Below are 18502 nucleotides of genomic sequence, written 5' to 3' on the forward strand. Positions count from 1 at the left end.
GTTGCCAGGCATGTATAAAAGCCAGCCTGCGGCTGCAACGCAGCCTCAGGGTACCTGCCAACACAGCTGAGCCTCAGGACGCCTGCCACCATGTGGATGCTGGTACCCATCGTGTTCGCTCTCAAGCTGCTGAGCACCTTCCTGCAGCCCCTGGGCTCCGTGTGGAGCAGCCTGGGGCCCCTGTTCCTCCAGCTCCGGGCAGCATCTTGGCTGGCAGGGGCCGAGAGGAGCCAGCAGCTCCAGGGCAGGAGGGAAGCAGGGGAGCCTGGCAGGGCAGAGGGAGAAGGAGGCGGCGACCTGCCCACCACCCCCACCAGCGTCAATTACCACTTCACCCGCCAATGCAACTACAAGTGCGGCTTCTGCTTCCACACGGCCAAAACATCCTTCGTGCTGCCGCTGGAGGAGGCCAAGAGAGGTCTGCTGATGCTGAAGGAAGCAGGTCAGTCCCCAGACCTAGGAAAGCCCCCAGGTGCTCTGCCACTTTGAGGAGGGCGAAGAGGTGGGGGCGGGGGGCAGCCCCAGCCAGAGAGGTCCCCCAGGACCTCAGTCCTTCCCAGGACACAGCGGGGATGCACTCCAGCCAGAGGAGGTCAGGGCGAGCTGTGGATGGGTGCCGAGATTTTCCCAACCTGCAGAGTGGGCTGGCATGGGGGAGCAAAGCATTACAGCTTCTTCTAAGTGAGCAGCGTGGGGAAGGAGGCAGGTCGGGAAGTTGTGCTGTTCTCTGAGTTCATGGACTGAGTTCCCCAGAGACAGCTGATGAGAGCTGCTGACAAAATGTTTGGGTTTGTTGTTTGGGACTATTCACGTGCTCTTATCATAAATATTTAGAGATGCTGTGTACGATTCAAGTAAGGCAATGCTTTTGCTCTGGAGACTTGCTCACTGAGTGTCACCGCATCAGTAAGAGGCAGGCATCTCAGAGAGAGCCCAGCCGGTCCAGGTCTAAGGTGATCTGTCCTCCTCCTCCTCCTCTCCCGTCCTCCTGTCTTCCCTAGAGCACCTCCTAAGCCAGCAACCTCAGCCACATCACCAGCTTCTTTCTCAACTTGCTTAACTCTGCTGCAGACGTATAACACGCATTTGCCCCAGCTTGCACACATCCTGAACGTCACAGTGACCACATCCCGATAAACAGCAGGCAAATCTGCACAGAGATCAGCAGGGTGCCTATAGCTCCTGCCGCCTTCAGCCCCTGCCCTTCCTGCCCGGGGTAACCACTAGCTCCTATTCTGACACCAGCCTTGCCTGATTTGGCACTTTATGTGCTGAGAACGTGCACCTGACCTTTACTGGATGTGACGTATTTCACTCCCCACATGTCTGCCCGGTCATCCGCAGCTCATCCAGCGCCTGACCCACCTCGCTGCCATTCCCAGTGGCGTCTAGTTCAGCATCTTGGTATTTCTCACCAGGACTGTTGCAGTTCATCTCATTGTCCCCGTGTCCCCACGGAAAGCACGTGATCGTACGGAAATATATGTCAGATGCATAACTCCCCCTACTGAACTTTCTTGCCTGGCTTCCAAGCCCAAACTTGCGAGCACAGGCTTCAAGCACCATGTTGCCATCCTCACCCCATTTTCTGAAGGACCGCATGCTATGGGCACATCACGTGACACAATTCTCCCCCAACACCTTCCTCATGGACCCTGATCGCACTGTCCTCTCTTTCTGGAATGCCAGTCACCCCAGGCCCTGTTAGTGAACTTTCAAAGCGCCTTAGAATTATTCCTGGTCCTCTTCATGCAAGATACCTTCCCAGGTGGCACTAGTGATAAAGAACCCACCTGCCAATTCAGGAAACCCAAGAAGCTGGGGTTTGATCCTTGGGTCAGGAAGATCCCCTGGAGAAGGGAATGGCAACCCACCCCAGTATTCATGCCTAGAGAATCCCATGGACAGAGGAGCCTGGCAGGCCAAAATCCATGAGGTCGTAGAGTCAGACATGACTGAGCAACTAAGCACATAGCACAATGCCCTCCAAATCTACCCATGAGGCTGCAAATGGCAGAATTTTCATTCTTTTTTATTGCTGAGTAGTATTCCATTTGGTTTATATATACCATATCTTCTTTATCCATTCAACCTCTGATAGACACTTTTTTTTTTGTATAGGCCTTTTTTTTTCACTTATTTTTATTAGTTGGAGGCTAATTACTTTACAATATTGTAGTGGTTTTGTCATACATTGACATGAATCAGCCATGGATTTACATGTATTCCCCATCCCAATCCCCCCTCCCCCCTCCCTCTCTACCCAATCCCTCTGGGTCTTCCCAGTGCACCAGGCCCGAGCACTTGCCTCATGCACCCAACCTGGGCTGGTGATCTGTTTCATCCTAGATAGTATACATGTTTCGATGTAAGATATCAATCTTACAAAGTTTCTACAAGGCACAAATAAATGAATGCTCTTGTGTTTTTAATAGAGCATAAACTATTATAGTTATGATTAGTACATATTGTACTAATAGTATGGATGGCATGTCCTATAAGTTAAATTTCTGGTAAATGAAGGAAAATCTATTTTGGTGACTATTTAAATTTAAATTTACTTTTAAATTTAAATTCAGAAAATAAATGTAAATATACATTACATTTAAAATTAAAATTGCTACACTGGATGAAGTAGCTTCCCTCGTAGCTCAGTTGGTAAAGAATTTGCCTGCAATGCAGGAAACCCAGGTTTGATTCCTGGGTCAGGAAGATCCCCTGGAGAAGGAAATGGCAACCCACTCCAGTGTTCTTGCTTAGAGAATCCCATGGATGGAGGAGCCTGGCAGGCTACAGTCCATGAGGTCATAAGAGTCAGACATGACTGAAGCAACTAAATCACCCCCACTCTGGATGAAGATGCTTCCAAAATATATTATTCACTCCTCTGACTTTTACATAGCAGGTTGAATAGAACGCAGCCATATGAGCATCGTCACAGCTCTTGACCTGAGCTGTGACAGGATGGACTGTGTGCTGCCACCACTGTGAAGGAATGGCTCCTTTTCTAAGCTCTTACCTGCATCTCTACATCTTGTTCCTTCAGTCTTCTTGTTCACTCATCCCTCTGACCTGCTCCTCAAACTCATCACGGGCTACACCGCTGGCCAACACACTGTTTCACTTTCCCCAGTTATCTGTCCCTGTTTAATCACACTTTTAGGGAACAATATTTTACTTGGAATAATAATGTTTGTCACACAAGCTGCCTTCTAGCATGTTAGCTTATGAAGAGTGAGATGATATAATTTATCAGTCTCCCACTGCAGAAACATTTGAGAGCAAAACAGGGTGCTGGGAAGAACAACTGATGAGATGTGGTCTCCTTAAACCAGGACTGTCCTGGGAAAGCCAGGATGGGTGGCAACCTCACTTTAGAAAAATCAAAGGCTTTGGAGCTTGGACCTGTGTCTTAGCTTTATTTCTCTCTGTTGAGTTCAATTCATTCATTCAGTCGTGTCCGTCTCTTTGCGACCCCATGAACTGCAGCACGCCAGGCCTCCCTGTCCATCACCCACTCCAGGAGTTTACTCAAACTCATGTCCACTGAGTCGGTGATGACATCCAACCATCTCATTCTCTGTCATGCCCTTCTCCTTCCGCATTCTATCTTTCCCAGCATCAGGGTCTTTTCCAATGAGTCAGTTCTTCGTATAAGGTGACCAAATCAGCTTCAGCATCAGTCCTTTCAATGAACACCCAGGACTGCTCTCCTTTAGGATGGACTGGTTGGATCTCCTTGCCGTGCAAGGGACTCTAAAGAGTCTTCTCCAACACCACAGTTCAAAAGCATCAATTCTTTGGCACTCAGCTTTCTTTATAGTCCAACGCTCACATCCATACATGACTATTGGAAAAACCATAGCCTTGACTAGACCAACCTTTGTTGGCAAAATAATGTCTGCTTTTTAATATGCTTTCTATGTTGGTCATAACTTTTCTTCCAAGGAGCAAGCGTCTTTTAATTTCATGGCTGCAGTCACTATCTGCAGTGATTTTGGAGCCCCCCCAAAAATAAAGTCTCTTACTGTTTCCCTATCTATTTGCCATTTCTCTCCAGTCTCATTCTATTACCTTGAGAAAACACACATTAAAATGATAACATGTTGATGAAGTGCTAAAACAGAAGGAAAATCCATGTGCTGTCTATCCCAGGTATGGAGAAGATCAATTTCTCAGGTGGGGAGCCGTTCCTCCAGGACCGAGGCGAGTACCTGGGCAGCCTGGTGAAGTTCTGTAAGCAGGAGCTGCAGCTGCCCAGCGTCAGCATCGTCAGCAACGGGAGCCTGATCCGCGAGAGGTGGTTCCAGAAGTACGGTGAGCAGCCCCCACCGCATGTGACTCCAGCCTCTGTCACTGCCTGTCACTGTACTTCCTTCCACCCTGGGCCTCCGGCCTGGCCTGCTGGGGATCTGAAGGGAGAAAAAAGCAAGTATGCTTGTGCTAATCTCTCTTCAGGCTGCACGCTGAGTTTCGGTAGGGCTCTCGTAAACAAGTATGGCAGAGCAGATAGCAGGACCCAGCAGCAGATGCTGTCCGTTATCAAAGTAGCTTTAGTTGAGTCATTAGTGGGGAAGATGAACACTGTGGACAGTTTTGCAAACCCTGACCTTATTGTTTCCTGTTTATGTTCAATTTTTACACTATTTGTGGAAATGACTCTATTTTAGTAGTCTCCTGTATAAATTGAGGGATTGGACTAAAACAGTCATTCTCCCCTCTGACTATGTATTTGGCTACTGAGGAACTTTATTTTATTTTATTTTTTTTATTTTTTATTAGTTGGAGGCTAATTACTTCACAACATTTCAGTGGGTTTTGTCATACATTGATATGAATCAGCCATGGATTTACATGTATTCCCCATCCCGATCCCCCCTCCCACCTCCCTCTCCACCCGATTCCTCTGGGTCTTCCCAGTGCACCAGGCCTGAGCATTTGTTTCATGCATCCCACCTGGGCTGGTGATCTGTTTCACCATAGATAATATACATGCTGTTCTTTCGAAACATCCCACCCTCACCTTCTCCCACAGAGTTCAAAAGTCTGTTCTGTACTTCTGTGTCTCTTTTTCTGTTTTGCATATAGGGTTATTGTTACCATCTTTCTAAATTCCATATATATGTGTTAGTATGCTGTAATGTTCTTTATCTTTCTGGCTTACTTCACTCTGTATAATGGGCTCCAGTTTCATCCATCTCATTAGAACTGATTCAAATGAATTCTTTTTAATGGCTGAGTAATATTCCATGGTGTATATGTACCAGAGCTTCCTTATCCATTCATCTGCTGATGGGCATCTAGGTTGCTTCCATGTCCTGGCTATTATAAACAGTGCTGTGATGAACATTGGGGTGCACGTGTCTCTTTCAGATCTGGTTTCCTCAGTGTGTATGCCCAGAACTTTAAATAAGACATCTCTGCTGGGACTGGCCTCCAGACTATTTATTTCAGAGCCTTGTGGTGTGTGGACATTCCAACTTGGGGTGCTCCAAAGGGATTCCACTCTGCAATCAGGGTTACAAACCCCTGGTCCTAAGACTGTTGATATTTTGTCACTAAATCATGTCCTACTCTTTTGTGACCTCATGGATAGTAACCTGCCAGGCTCCTCTGTCCGTGGGATTCTCCAGGCAAAAATACTGGAGTGGGTTGCCATTTCCTTCTCCAGGGGCTCTTCCTGACTCAGGGATCAAACCTGTGTCTCCTGCATTGGCAGGTGGATTCTTTACCACTCAGCCACCAGAGAAGCCTAAGACTGTGGAGGTCCCTCAGTGCTAATTTTTACATAGATATTAATATTCTTGGAGAAGGAAATGGCAACTGACTCCAGTATCCTTGCCTGGAAAATCTTGTGGACACAGGAGCCTGGTGGGCTGCAGTCCATGGGGTTGCAAAGAGTCAGGCATGACTGAGCGACTAACACTTACACTTATTAATATTCTTAGAGCAGTACCTGGCATTTAGGAAGCATTTGAAAAACGTTAGCTATCATTACATTTTATTTATTTTGTTTCTTTATTTAGTCTGTTCTATTTATTTTGTTTTTTAACAATTTTTAAAAATTAATTCTTATTGAAGTATAGCTTCTTTACCATATTGTGTTAGTTTCTGCTGCACGGCAGAGTGAATCAGCTGTTTGTTTACATGCATCCCCTCTTCTTTTGGATTTCTGTCCCACTTAGGTCAGCACAGCCCTACTATCATTTTAGTAAACAGTTCTGATTGGGCTCTTCCGGTAAAATGCTCTGTGCTTGCTTTCTGTGAGATGTTTGAGTCTTGAAATCATTCAAAGGGTAGTTGCACGTACAATGTGTTGAGGATGTTCACGGGGATCTCTGATGAAACCCTCTTTCCTAGACGATGAAGAAATATGGACATGGGGGAGGGGAGGGCGGGGTGTGGGGGAGGGTTGTACTTCCCATCTGGGAAAGGTTAACAGCAGGAGCATAGGGCCAGGAGTCAGCAACAAAACACCATGAAGGGAGTCACTCAGTCAAAGGTGAGCGTCAGAAATTCAAAAGTAAGCTTTGGGGACTGGATTTATAGAGATAGACAGGGTTGGGGAGCCCTGTGAGCACAGCAGACTGAGTTGGGTTTGCTGGCTGTGTCCTGGGCAGTGTGTTCCCTCCAAGACGTGTGGTGTGCGGAGTAAGGACCACCAGCAGTGTTGCACCTTAGGGCAAAAGCTCAGAGGCTGGTCTGGAGAGGCAGTGCAAAGTAGCAAATTTGGAAGTGCATAAGAAAAAGGATAATGCTGAAGGTCCAATACTTTGACCACCTGATGCAAAGAGTCGACTCATTGGAAAAGACCCTGATGCTGGGAAAGGCAGGAAGAGAAGTGGGAGGCAGAAGATGAGATGGTTAGATAGCATCACCAACTCAATGGACATGAATTTGACCAAACTCCTGGAGTTAGTGGCGGACAGGAGAGCCTGGCATGCTGCAGTCCATGGGATCACAAAGAGTCAGACATGACTTAGTGACTGAAAAACAGCAAAGAAAAAAGATCACTGGGGTAGGGAGACAACAAGAAAGTGCAACAACAATTCATAGCAGACACTTTGACAGCCAATTGTGAACAGCCATTGATTTTTATCCTGTATCAGAGATCAGGGTCAGTGTTGCCATATGCTCAAATTACTAAAGATACGTCCTAAATCTACACTCTATTTTTCACACCTTTTATTTTGTGTTAGAGTATGTGCCATGCGCTCAGTTGCTCAGGCGTGTCAGACTCTTTGCAACCCCATGGACAGAGGTCAAGCTCCTCTGTCCATGGAATTTCCCAAGCAAGAATATTGGAGCGGGTTGCCATTTCCTCCTCCAATTTAGTTATACATAAATCTATTCTTTCTCACATTCTTTTTCCCATCTAGCTTATTATAGAGTATTGAGCAGAGTTTCCTGTGCTACCTAGTAGGTCCTTGGTGGTTGTCTGTTTTAAACATAGCAGGGTGTCTAGGTCAGTCCCAAGTGCTTTCTCTTTGTCAGTCACAGACCTGAGGCTGTCACTGCCCTGCTCCCTCCTGGTGATCATGCATTCATTCTCTAAGTCTGTGAGTCTGTTTCCATTTTGTAAATAAGTTCATGTGTATCATTTTTAAGATTCTGCTGCCTTATCATTCCATATTTCTCTTTCTCTGCCTGATTTCACTCAGTATGACAATTTCTTGGTCCATCCATGTTGCTGCGGTGGCATTATTTCATTCTTTTTACTGACTATGTTAAATTTCCCAAATAAAAGTATTTAAAAACAGCGTGAAATATTTTTGTTACCAAGTCCAAGCTCGCTCGGCTCGCCACACGACAGGCCTTAAAACTGGGAGAGGAGGTGTTGAAACAAGGAATAAGGACTTGACTCCAAAAGCTGGCAGAAGGATCAGATGGTAGACTGTCTCAAAATAACCATCTCATTGGGGTCTGGAGGAGAAGAGAAATAAAGTAAAAAGACCCCAGGTTTTGCAATTGTTCCTGCAAGGGCCCTCAGGGAGGGGATGTGTATATTTCTTTTCTCTTGCAGGCGGACAGGGTCAGGGTGTTTCCCTGAACAAAGGCATTTTGGTTTTACCTTCAGGCAGAGGGGCAGGGTTCTCCCGGGCTGGCCATTGTGTATGGACAGTACTCTTTTAGTGAACAATAGCAAAGGGAAGCAAAGGTTAAAGTAAAAGACACAGAGCTGACATGTAGTCAGATTTAGCTCTTGTAACATTTTTCAATGTCTGGAGGAACAAAGTGTTTTTGCCAACTTCTGTGGTCCATAAGGCTCCAGTTCTCCACCTTTGGCTTGAAAGCCTATGCTGTTTTTTATATGATTTTGTTTCTTTATTTTTGACTGTGCTGATGTCCCTGCTGTGTGGGCTTTTCTCTAGCTTTGGGCACCAGAGGCTACTCTTTCTTGTAGTGCACAGGCTTCTCATCACTGTGGCTTCTCGTGTTGCGAAGCACAGGCTCAGGGGCGCGTGGGCTTCTGTTGCTGTGGCTCCCGGGCTTGGAGCCCAAGCTCAGTAGTGGTACTTGGGCTTGGTTGCTCTGAGGCATGTGGGCATCTTCCTAGATGAGGGAGTGAGCCCGTGTCTCCTGCGTTGGCAGGCAGATTCTTTCCCAGTGAGTCACCAAGGAAGCCCCAAATCCTATGCTTTCATCTTTGGATGGAAAAGCTTAACATAAGTTCTCATCCTTGGATGGAAAAGCCTAACAGTGATCGTTTTCCTTCAGGTGAATATTTGGACATTCTCGCCATCTCCTGTGACAGCTTTGATGAGCAGGTCAATGTCCTTATCGGCCGTGGTCAAGGAAAGAAGAACCACGTGGAAAATCTCCAGAAACTGAGGACATGGTGTAAGGAATACAGAGTGGCCTTCAAGATAAACTCAGTCATCAATCGATTCAATGTGGACGAGGATATGAAGGAACAGATAAACGCACTGAACCCTGTCCGCTGGAAGGTACAAACCGCATTGCTTTTGTGATAGTAATGAAGTGAACATTCAGGAGAGATTTGCTGCAGGGACACCAAAAATGATAAGGCTACAGAGAACTCTGGACTCAGAGAGCCAGCTGGGTTTGGTCCTTCTTTCTGCTAGACTTAGAATCAGCTTCTGGGGACTCATCCCATACACACTGTCCTGAAACAGATTAGCAGGAGGACTTGTGTAAATATGTCTTTTTTTTGGGGGGGGGTAAAGATTTATTTATTTTTGACTGTGCTGGGTCTTCACTGTCATATGAACGTTTTTGTAATTGCAGCGATGAGGGGCTACTCTCTAGGTGCAGTGCATGAGTTTCTCGTTATGGTAGCTTCTGTTGCTTCAGAGCACAGGCTTTAGACTTCAGTAGTCAGCAGCATGTGGACTCGCTCTGTAGTTGTGGTGAATGGGCTTAGCAGCCCTGAGGCATGTGAGATCTTCCTGGTTCAGGGATCGAACTCATGTCCCTTGCATTGCAAGGAGGTTTCTTAACCACTGGACCACCAAGGAAGCCCCTGAATATGTGTTCTTAACAATCTGCCCTGGTCATTGTCATGTGGGAATCCATGAAAATCTGTGGCTGGGCCCTAGACTAATGCAACTGAAGATAGGATGTAGAATTCAATTCTAGCAAGGAAAAGAGAGGAAGAAAACTCATGTAATATGAAGCTATGTCTGCTGGGATAAAGTGGGAAGGCGAAATGGGAAAGGTTTAATTCTGCCAAAAAGCTAGGAAGACTTCATGTAGGAGGCAGTATTTGACTCCTTCTCTAGCAGATGAGTCTTCCTTGACTCAAATGGTAAAAAATCCACCTGCAGTGCAGGCGACCTGGGTTTAATCTCTAGGTCTGGAAGATCCTCTGGAGAAGGAATGACAACCCACTCCAGTATTCTTGCCTGGAGAATCTCATGGACAGAGGAGCCTGGCGGGCTATGGTCCATGGGGTCGTGAAGAGTTGGACATGACTGAAGCAACTTAGAAGGCATGCATGCACGTAATGGCTTGAAACCTAAAGGGAGAACCCCAAAATTAAACTGTTAAATACTTTAGGAAGCCTATTTCACCTGGTACATTTCATCATTTAAATCTAAAATGTAGTAAGAAAGCAATATGCATTTTTATATAAAGGTTTAAAAGCTACTTTAAAAAAATATCACAGTATAAACACTAACAATAAAATTCTGATCTAAAAAGTTGAAAATTTATAGGCAGACATATTGTAAATGGCTTCCCAGGTAGTACTAGTGATAAAGAATCTGCCTGCAGGAGATTCAGGCGACGTGGGTTCGATTCCCGGGTCAGGAAGATCCCCTGTTAAGAGGGCATGACAACCCACTCCAGTATTCTTACCTGGAGAAACCCATGGACAGAGGAGCTTGGTGGGCTACAGTCCATAGGGTTGCAAAGAGTTGGACACAGCTGAGTGACTGAGCACACATATTATAAACCTGATTATTTTGTATCAAAGAACTACAACATAGATATATACATAAAAATCACTTCTATTCCTCAACCAAAACTGTTCATCTCAATAGGTGTAACTAGCTAATGTTCCAAACCCAAAGGCTAGAGATGCCCCCAAAAGTAATAGTAAAGGAGTTCCTCTCCTCCACTTTTGAATTCCAATTCTGTTCATCTCATGAAGATTATTTTTCAGAACACTAGAGATTTCTAGATATATAAAATATTCCTATAAATTTACATTGATTTCAGCTGAAGTTTCTAATTTTGTAAAAGATGCCCAATTACCCAATGTTGATCCCCTGGAGAAGGAAGTGGCAACCCACTCCAGTATCCTTGCCTGGAAAATTCCATGGACGGAGGAGCCTGGCAGGCTACGGTCCACAGGGTCGCAAAGAGTTGGACACAACTGAGTGACTAATACTTTCACTTTCTGTGCTCAGGAGGGATGAAGCTTGGTTCAGAGGGAAATGCAATTTGGGACAGAAAGCGGTGGAAAGCTCTTTAGGAGGCCAACACTGCCCTTGTGTTTCAGGTCTTCCAGTGTCTCATAATTGAGGGTGAGAATTCTGGACAAGATGCTCTGAGAGAAGCGGAACGGTTCGTGATCAGCGATGAGGAGTTTGAAGCGTTCTTAGATCGCCACAAGGACGTGTCCTGCCTGGTGCCCGAGTCTAACCAGAAGGTTAGAAAGTGAACTTTCTAAGTGTATTAAAGTGTATTAATAGAAAGTGAACGTCGTTTTGTTTCCCATCACACAGGTAGCTCCAAAGAGAAAAGTGTCTCCACCAAGGGCTGCCCATGTTGGGATGTGGGAGGGTTTCGTAGAGAGAGGGGAGGAGTCTAAGGGTAGATATAGAAGCTGTACTAAATCTTTAGGTTTCCAGTGAGAACAGTGGGTATGTCTTGTGTGCACAAATGCATATGTCCTGTAGATTAAACCGTGTCAACCAAAGCCCGTCTATACTGCAGAGCTTCCACAGAGTAAATAATCAGAGTGTTCTCTGAAGCCAAAGGAAAAAAAGAACTTCTTGTTCAAAGCTATGTTCCTGCAGTGTTAAGGAGAGGAGTAAAAAAAAAAAAATTGAAGGTAGTCTGATACTCAACATACAGAGAACAGGTAAACTCATGTCAGTATGGAATGTTATACTGACTAAATAGCATAGTTCAAAGAACATTAGGAAACCAGGATAAATTTGCATGATATGATATTGGGTGCAAATAAAGAACAACAGGCAAAATCCATTCGACCTTTAATCCTAGTGTGCACGGATGTGTATGTACGCATCCCACGGTCGTCTTGGGGTAATGGATTATCATTCATTTTTGTTTACCTTAATAACTCTTTGGACTTTAAATTTTTCTAAAATAGGTAGTTTTGTTATTTTCCAACTATTTAAAAATCAAAAGCTTTCCCCATCTTCCCCCAAAGAATAAACATGCAGCAAAATCTCTCGTCACATGCTTATATCATATTGGAAATTCCAAAACAAGGACTTGTTCCTTATGCTTTAGACTCCTAAGTCATGTTGACCAGAGCATGAATAAGAAAATCCCCAGATGGGGTCAGAGCAGCTTTCAAAAAGAGGACAGAGAACAGAGAATACTCATATGTCCACACTGCTGTATTTGGCTTTTGAAAAGTTGCCTTAATTATGCAGTTAATGTGCAATCAAAGAAAATATAAGTTATAATAAGCATTACTATTAATAGTTGGTGAGTACTTCACAGAGGGACCATAGCCAGAAATCACTCCCCCATTTCAGAAACACAGGGGCCTGAGTCATAGGATTAACTAACCTCACCATGTCAGAGGCAGGATTAACTGACCTCACCTACATCAGAGAAAGGGTTAACTGACTTCACCCACGTCAGAGGTAAAGTTAGCTGACCTCAGCTGTGTGAGAGGCAAGGTTAGGTGGACTTCACCTATGTCAGAGGTAAAGTGAGGCGAACTAAAGTTGCCGTAGAGACCAAATGGTCTACAAGACTGAAAAATATTTACAATCTGGCCTTTATACAAACACATGTGCAGACCACAACCTCTGTGGGTATATATGGAGGGTACAACTTCCTATAGAAGTACAGATACACCCTCCACATACCTCTGAAAGGTGTCATTAGTTACGAGGAATATAAGCAATGTTCAAGTCCTCAGTAAGCTCCCAGGTAATAGCATTAAAGGGCTTCCCAGGTGGCGCTGGTGGTAAAGAACCTGCCTGCCAATCCAGGAGACATAAGAGACACAGGTTCAATCCCTGGGTTGGGACGATCCCCCGGAGAAAGAACTGGCAACCCATTCCAATATTCATGCCCGGAGAATCCCATAGACAGAGGAGCCTGGAGGACCACAGTCCATGGGGTGGCAAAGAGTCAGACACGGCTGAAGCAACTTAGTAGACAGGCAGTAGCATTAAAGAGATTCTGCTTTATTCACTGAAAAGGGGGTCCATTCGGGGCAGGCCACACACACAGGGAACATTGAACAGTGCAGGACGGGGCACCCCAAGATCTGGAGGGCATGGAGAGTTAGCCTGGGGGCTTCCTTGTCAGAGGTGCTTTCAGAGAGCCCTGTGACCCTTCCAGCAGGATGCAGAGGCCAGCTTGCTGGAATCTGTTGGAATCTGAATGGACACAGACAGATTGCCGGGTGGAGGGCATTCTGGGTGGGGTGGGGCCCTCACAGGTGGCTTACCTTGTGGAGATGAATCCAAAGACACTCAGGAGATTTGAGGAATAGTGACTCCAGAGATAAGGCGAAACAAACACACCGACATTGTAAGGCAGACAGCTGAGCGTACGTACTGAAAAATATGCCTGAAACTAAATTTGTCTGTAATTTCTCCTTTGCAGATGAGAGATTCCTACCTTATTCTGGATGAATATGTGAGTATTTCTAGAGCATCATAAAATGATCCCTTAAAAATTAGCTAAGCAGCAAGGCCAGTGTTGAGTTACAGTCAGCATAACCGTTTAATCCATATTCGTTCTTTTTAGCCAGCATTTCCTAGTTTTACTGTCACTAATTAGCATCAATATTATGGAGCCCTGGCTTCATTCACTGTGTCCATCTTGGAGCTAAGGTGTTGGGCAGGTATTGGCTTGAACCCAGTCCTGGTGTTTGCACGACTACCCTCACCCCCGCCCCCACCGCCCCTTACATGGCGTCTTCCCTGTGGCTATGAATCCACGGAGGTTGTGTGGAGCTGACATCGCACAAAGCAGACCCCTCTGTTATGCCATCTTTGGCTGGCTTCTCTGGTCATGGGGCACCAAGTGTTCTTTGCAGGAAGGACATGTCACAAGTCACATTATTGCCTTTAATTCCTCAGATGCCCGCCGGCTTATCTCTAACAGATAGCTGTCGGCTTTGGGGTGAAGAGGTTGCAGAATCCCCTAAAGCCACTGATACATTCCTATGCCACTGCCTTCCAAGGGAAAAGATAACCTGGCATTCTCAAAACTGAAAAATCACTTCTCCCTTTCCCTCTCTGTCTCTTCTGTGTTTGTCCCAATTCAGAAACGTTTGCAAGTATTTCTAACACAGGACAAATACTTCCATTCAAAGACCTGTTTTTAAGAAATGAGTTCCAAGAAGAACAGTGGCTTTTCCATGTTTAAGTTGGATTTGGTGTTTCAAGAAATGCTTACTGTGACTTTTGACACTTTATTATTTTCAAGTTAATCAGTGAAGCTTCATAGTCATTCACTTTTTTGCCAATATGAGCTTTCTTTACAGAGCAGAGGGGTAAGGTAACACAAGTGCCCAGTTTATGGGTTCAAGTTAGAGAGGAAGAGTCAAACAGAATTTATTTTTGGAATATCCTTACTATCCGGGGATTTTGCCCAACGGTCCTTAAAAATTCTCTGTTTATCTGCATAGTTGGAATAAACAGAGTGGGAACAAAATTTACTTTTGGCAATTTAAGAGCATTTTGATTTGGTAAGAATTACTACAAAATGCTCTGTGCCATGGTAGGTCATAGGGTATGAAGATCTGGTTCCTTGCTCCAAGGTGCTTAATTTAGGATAAAAACCAAGACTCTCGGACTTCCCTTGTGGCTCAGTAGTAAAGAACCCAATGCAGTAAAGACTGCCAATGCAGGAGATGTGCGTTCAATCCCTGATGCAGGAAGATCTCCTGGAGGAGGAAATGGCAACCCACTCCAGTGTTCCTGCCTGGGAAATCCCATGGACAGAGGAGCTTGGCAGGCTACAGTCCATGGGGGTAGCAAAGAGTTGGACAGGCTGAGTGAGTGAACACCACCACCAAGGCCCTCAATAGGGCACGTGACACTTCTTGATGTGGGACCTGCCTGGCTCTGTAGTGCCTCTTCGTACAACTTTCTCTCCCTTTCTTAAAAGAACATTTTATTACTCTTTACACTTATTTGTGCACACACAGTTTTCACACCAGCAATATCATTTACCTGAAATTTCCCAAACTCACTGTATTGTTTCTGGGCATTAACAATACTACTCTCTCCGGCTTACAATTTCAAAACACAACTCAGATGTCAGCATCTTTCGGAAGCCTTTCCGGATAACCCCACTCTCCAATGGAGGGATACGTACATGTATACAATTCTGGTTATCCTGCACTTACCTGGCCTAACGTGTTCACGTGGGTGATGGGAGCTGGTTGAGAACAGAGATGCTGTCCAATGGGCTCATTGTCCCCAGGGGAGCATCTCGCTTATAGGTCTCCACAAACATTTGTTGGAATGATTGGAATAACCAGAATCATTTTGAGTTGATCTCCCTAGTTGAGTTTTATAGGAAAATTATATGGAAATATTCTAACTTTGGTCTTAAATTTCCTAGATGCGCTTCCTGAACTGTAGAAATGGGCGGAAGGATCCTTCCAAGTCCATCTTGGATGTGGGTGTAGAAGAAGCTATAAAATTCAGTGGCTTTGATGAGAAGATGTTTCTAAAGCGAGGAGGGAAATACGTATGGAGCAAGGCAGACCTGAAGTTAGACTGGTGAAGTTGGACTGGTGAAGCTGGAAGCTGAACCACCCTCTGCCCACCTGTGGGGACCACCTTGGGACTCAGTACGTGGCTGCCCCCTTCTGATGGGCACTTCTCAGGGGCCCCAAATCCTATTTTCAGTTGCACGTGGAATCTGGTTGTCTGTGGTAACTGAACACACACAAATAACTTAGGTAATTGAAATCCGTAGCTCATACAAGACAACTAACCTTAGTTAATTAGCTTACTTTGCATTTAATGTTTGAGTGTGACTCCTGTGTTTCCTAGTCCTTTCAGTTGATAGTTATTTTCCCATCTGGAAAAATTAGGAAGTCTCTCCACCTGTGGGGAGGCTTTTTACTTCTCAGCCTTTATATCATTGCAACCTTGGACATTTAACTAGAAGTTGAGAAATAGTCCATACATATTTCAAAAAATAAGAAATGCTCATCTTATCAGGCTTTGGTGAGACCCAGAAAGAGACAATCTGTAGCCCACACTGACTATTCCAGGAATGTGAGCCATCTCCCCTTTGTTCTCCAAGATTCTTAACAAAACTGAGGTATGCTCTACGTTTCGTGATGGAGTTGACACAGGGTCAGGGCTTGGGTTGCCGTGTGGATCTTCTGAGCCTGCAGGCAACGACACTGTTGATTTGCTTGGTTGTCTGCACATCACTGGAAAGCAACCATTCCCTGGATTGGCATGATCCCGTTGGCAAAGGCACCAGGTGACCGTGGAGCAGGGGACTGAGACTGGACCTGGCTTTCCTGTGAATAAAGCTGCAGCACAAAGCTACTATTTCCCATTTAACTCTGAACCACTTGAAATAAGAATGTAATCTAGGGCAACGTGAGAAAGTTCCAGAGCCTTCTCTTGGTGCTAAGAAAGAGCTCGAGGAAAAATGTCACTTGAATTGGGTCAAGGAGCAAAACCCTCTTCTCGTGGAAATATCATGTGAACTTTATTCATGTAACCTCTTCACTATCCCATTGCCTGGGAAGTAATAATTTCCTATCATTGCTCTAAAAAAAGCAAAATCACGGACAATTTTTTGCTTGAACTCTTTAATTAATAATCCAGCTGCCTTTTTGGCCACTAGATGGCATCTAAATGTTGCCTGATTCTGTTAAGCCCCCATGTAGAAATTCTACTTCAGAATCTTTTTTTCAAGACTTGCTGATTTTGAAAGTTTGGTTTAAGTGATTGTTTTTTTCCCTCAAAAAAGATATCACTACTTCAAATGTTAAGTCACTGTGATTCAAATGAAATATGAAGTGAATTTTTCTCAACCTGAGGGAAACTACATTTCTCTTTCCCCAAAGAGAAAGAATATAAAGTAAAACATTGCACTTGAGAAAAATGAAAAAAATATGTATATAAACAGAAAAACAATAAAATTAAAAATACAAAAAATAAAACAAAAAATAAAAAAAAACAGAAAAATGAAAAATAAGCTATTTTAAATACATTTTCCAGCTGTTTTTACACCACCACCCACTTCCTTATGCACTGACAGAATTTTCAAAGTCCTAATGTTTAAAATACTCAAGTGTTCATTTTTCTTTAGCTGGAGAAGTAGCATTAGAGTAAATTTCAAGCTTGGATTATGTAACATTTTGCTTTATATTTTCAGTTTTTAAGTATTTATGTCCATTTTCTGAGACATATTTCTTTTTATTAGGAAAATAAAATGTAATTTCAGTGAGGTATCTCCATTTAAGTCTTAAAGGCAAGTATTTTTGTGGTGCTTTCAATTACTGCTTGGTTAGGTTGTGACAATTGGAATGGAATTTTGTCTTAGGAAACCTGGAAAGACTGGACATTAATAACAGCATGCTGGTGTACAAAGTATGAACCTGAAACATCTGATATGTTGGCTCCTCTTCAATGACAATTTGGAGTTTGGAGTCTAGTTCTTCGATCAAGAAAGAGAATCATGATATAAAACAGGTGGACAATTCTCCATGAGGTTCTATCAGAAAGTAATTCATTGCACAGGCAGCTCTCTTGTTGAAAGGACTATTTCACTCCTCATGATTAGATGAAGGCTACCCACACCATAAGCTTTTAAGACGTTGTCCTGAGTGTGTTTCGGACATCTTAGTTTCAGGGAAATATATGTATATATGTTTATTTTTTCTCTGTGTGGGATGCTCTTGTCTGCTGGTCTGTTGTTTTGTAAGATGTTGTAAATAAAGTAATTTTCGTATACTACCTTCATTCTCAGTGGGTCAATGTAATGAAGTCTCTCCTTGGTGTGTGTTTAAAATAATTGCAGGCTTTTACAAACCACCATTGCTAAAGGCAAGTGCACTGTAAAAATCAACAAAGTTACCAATAATTAATGAGCACATTTCAGACAGCCCCACTGGCAACAAGATGGAGCAGAGAAGAGCCACTGGGGAAAGTACTCCTCCTGTTTTAAATGAAAGCCAGCATCTCGGGGGCCTGGTGTCCTGAACTTGATCCCTTTGGAAGGAATGAATTCCTCAGACGGGCAGCAGGAATAGCGGCAGCCCAGGCTACACATGGTCGCAGAGCCGCTGTTCTGAATACGACAGGGTCCACAGTCTGCAGAGTGGGCGCCTGGCACCCAGAGTCCCAGGTGGCGTGGAGCCGCTCGGAGGACCTGGTTCTGAGTTGCCCACTCGGTCCCCGCCCCTCAGATGCCTCAGGCCAGGCCTGCCTCTGTTCCTCCCCCAGCCTGACTTCCCCCTCCCATGTCTTCCCAACTCTTGAAGTCGAGAGTTCTACACCCCCAGCTCCAACGCCCACCTCACACCCTCCAGACTTGGACTGGCCCTTCTTGGACATGGGGCATTTTCTCAGACATGTCCTTGCATTTAATCTTCAGTTGTAAGTACTCACTTCTTGAGCTTCCCTGGCAGCTCAGATGGTAAAGGCGTCTTCTTGCAATGTGGGAGACCTGGGTTCGATCCCTGGGTGGGGAAGATCCCCTGGAGAAGGAAATGGCAACCCACTCCAGTACTCTTGCCTGGAAAATTTCATGGACGGAGGAGCCTCATAGGTTACAGTCCATGGGTTTGCAAAGAGTCCGACATGACTGAGCGACTTCACTTTCACTTTACTCACTT

General features: G+C 44.7%; 1 protein-coding gene across 1 annotated transcript; it reads left to right on the top strand.

Annotated features, from left to right (window-relative positions):
- On the top strand, positions 1–17621 carry RSAD2 (radical S-adenosyl methionine domain containing 2). The gene is made up of 6 exons (XM_061154753.1): positions 1–442; positions 4156–4317; positions 8719–8948; positions 10967–11116; positions 13285–13317; positions 15256–17621. The coding sequence occupies exons 1-6, from the start codon at positions 91–93 to the stop codon at positions 15418–15420; spliced, it is 1092 nt and encodes a 363-aa protein (XP_061010736.1). The 5' UTR covers positions 1–90; the 3' UTR covers positions 15421–17621.
- The last annotated feature ends 881 nt before the right edge of the window (positions 17622–18502 follow it).

The sequence above is a fragment of the Dama dama genome, chromosome 11, assembly GCF_033118175.1.
Source record: "Dama dama isolate Ldn47 chromosome 11, ASM3311817v1, whole genome shotgun sequence".
Lineage (NCBI taxonomy): Eukaryota > Metazoa > Chordata > Mammalia > Artiodactyla > Cervidae > Dama > Dama dama.

Coding starts and splice junctions, on each gene's coding strand:
- RSAD2 (XM_061154753.1), top strand. CDS start 91: ATGTGGATGCTGGTACCCATCGTGTTCGCTCTCAAGCTGCTGAGCACC. Junction 443..4,155: donor GCTGATGCTGAAGGAAGCAG/GTCAGTCCCCAG, acceptor TGTCTATCCCAG/GTATGGAGAAGATCAATTTC. Junction 8,949..10,966: donor TGAACCCTGTCCGCTGGAAG/GTACAAACCGCA, acceptor CTTGTGTTTCAG/GTCTTCCAGTGTCTCATAAT.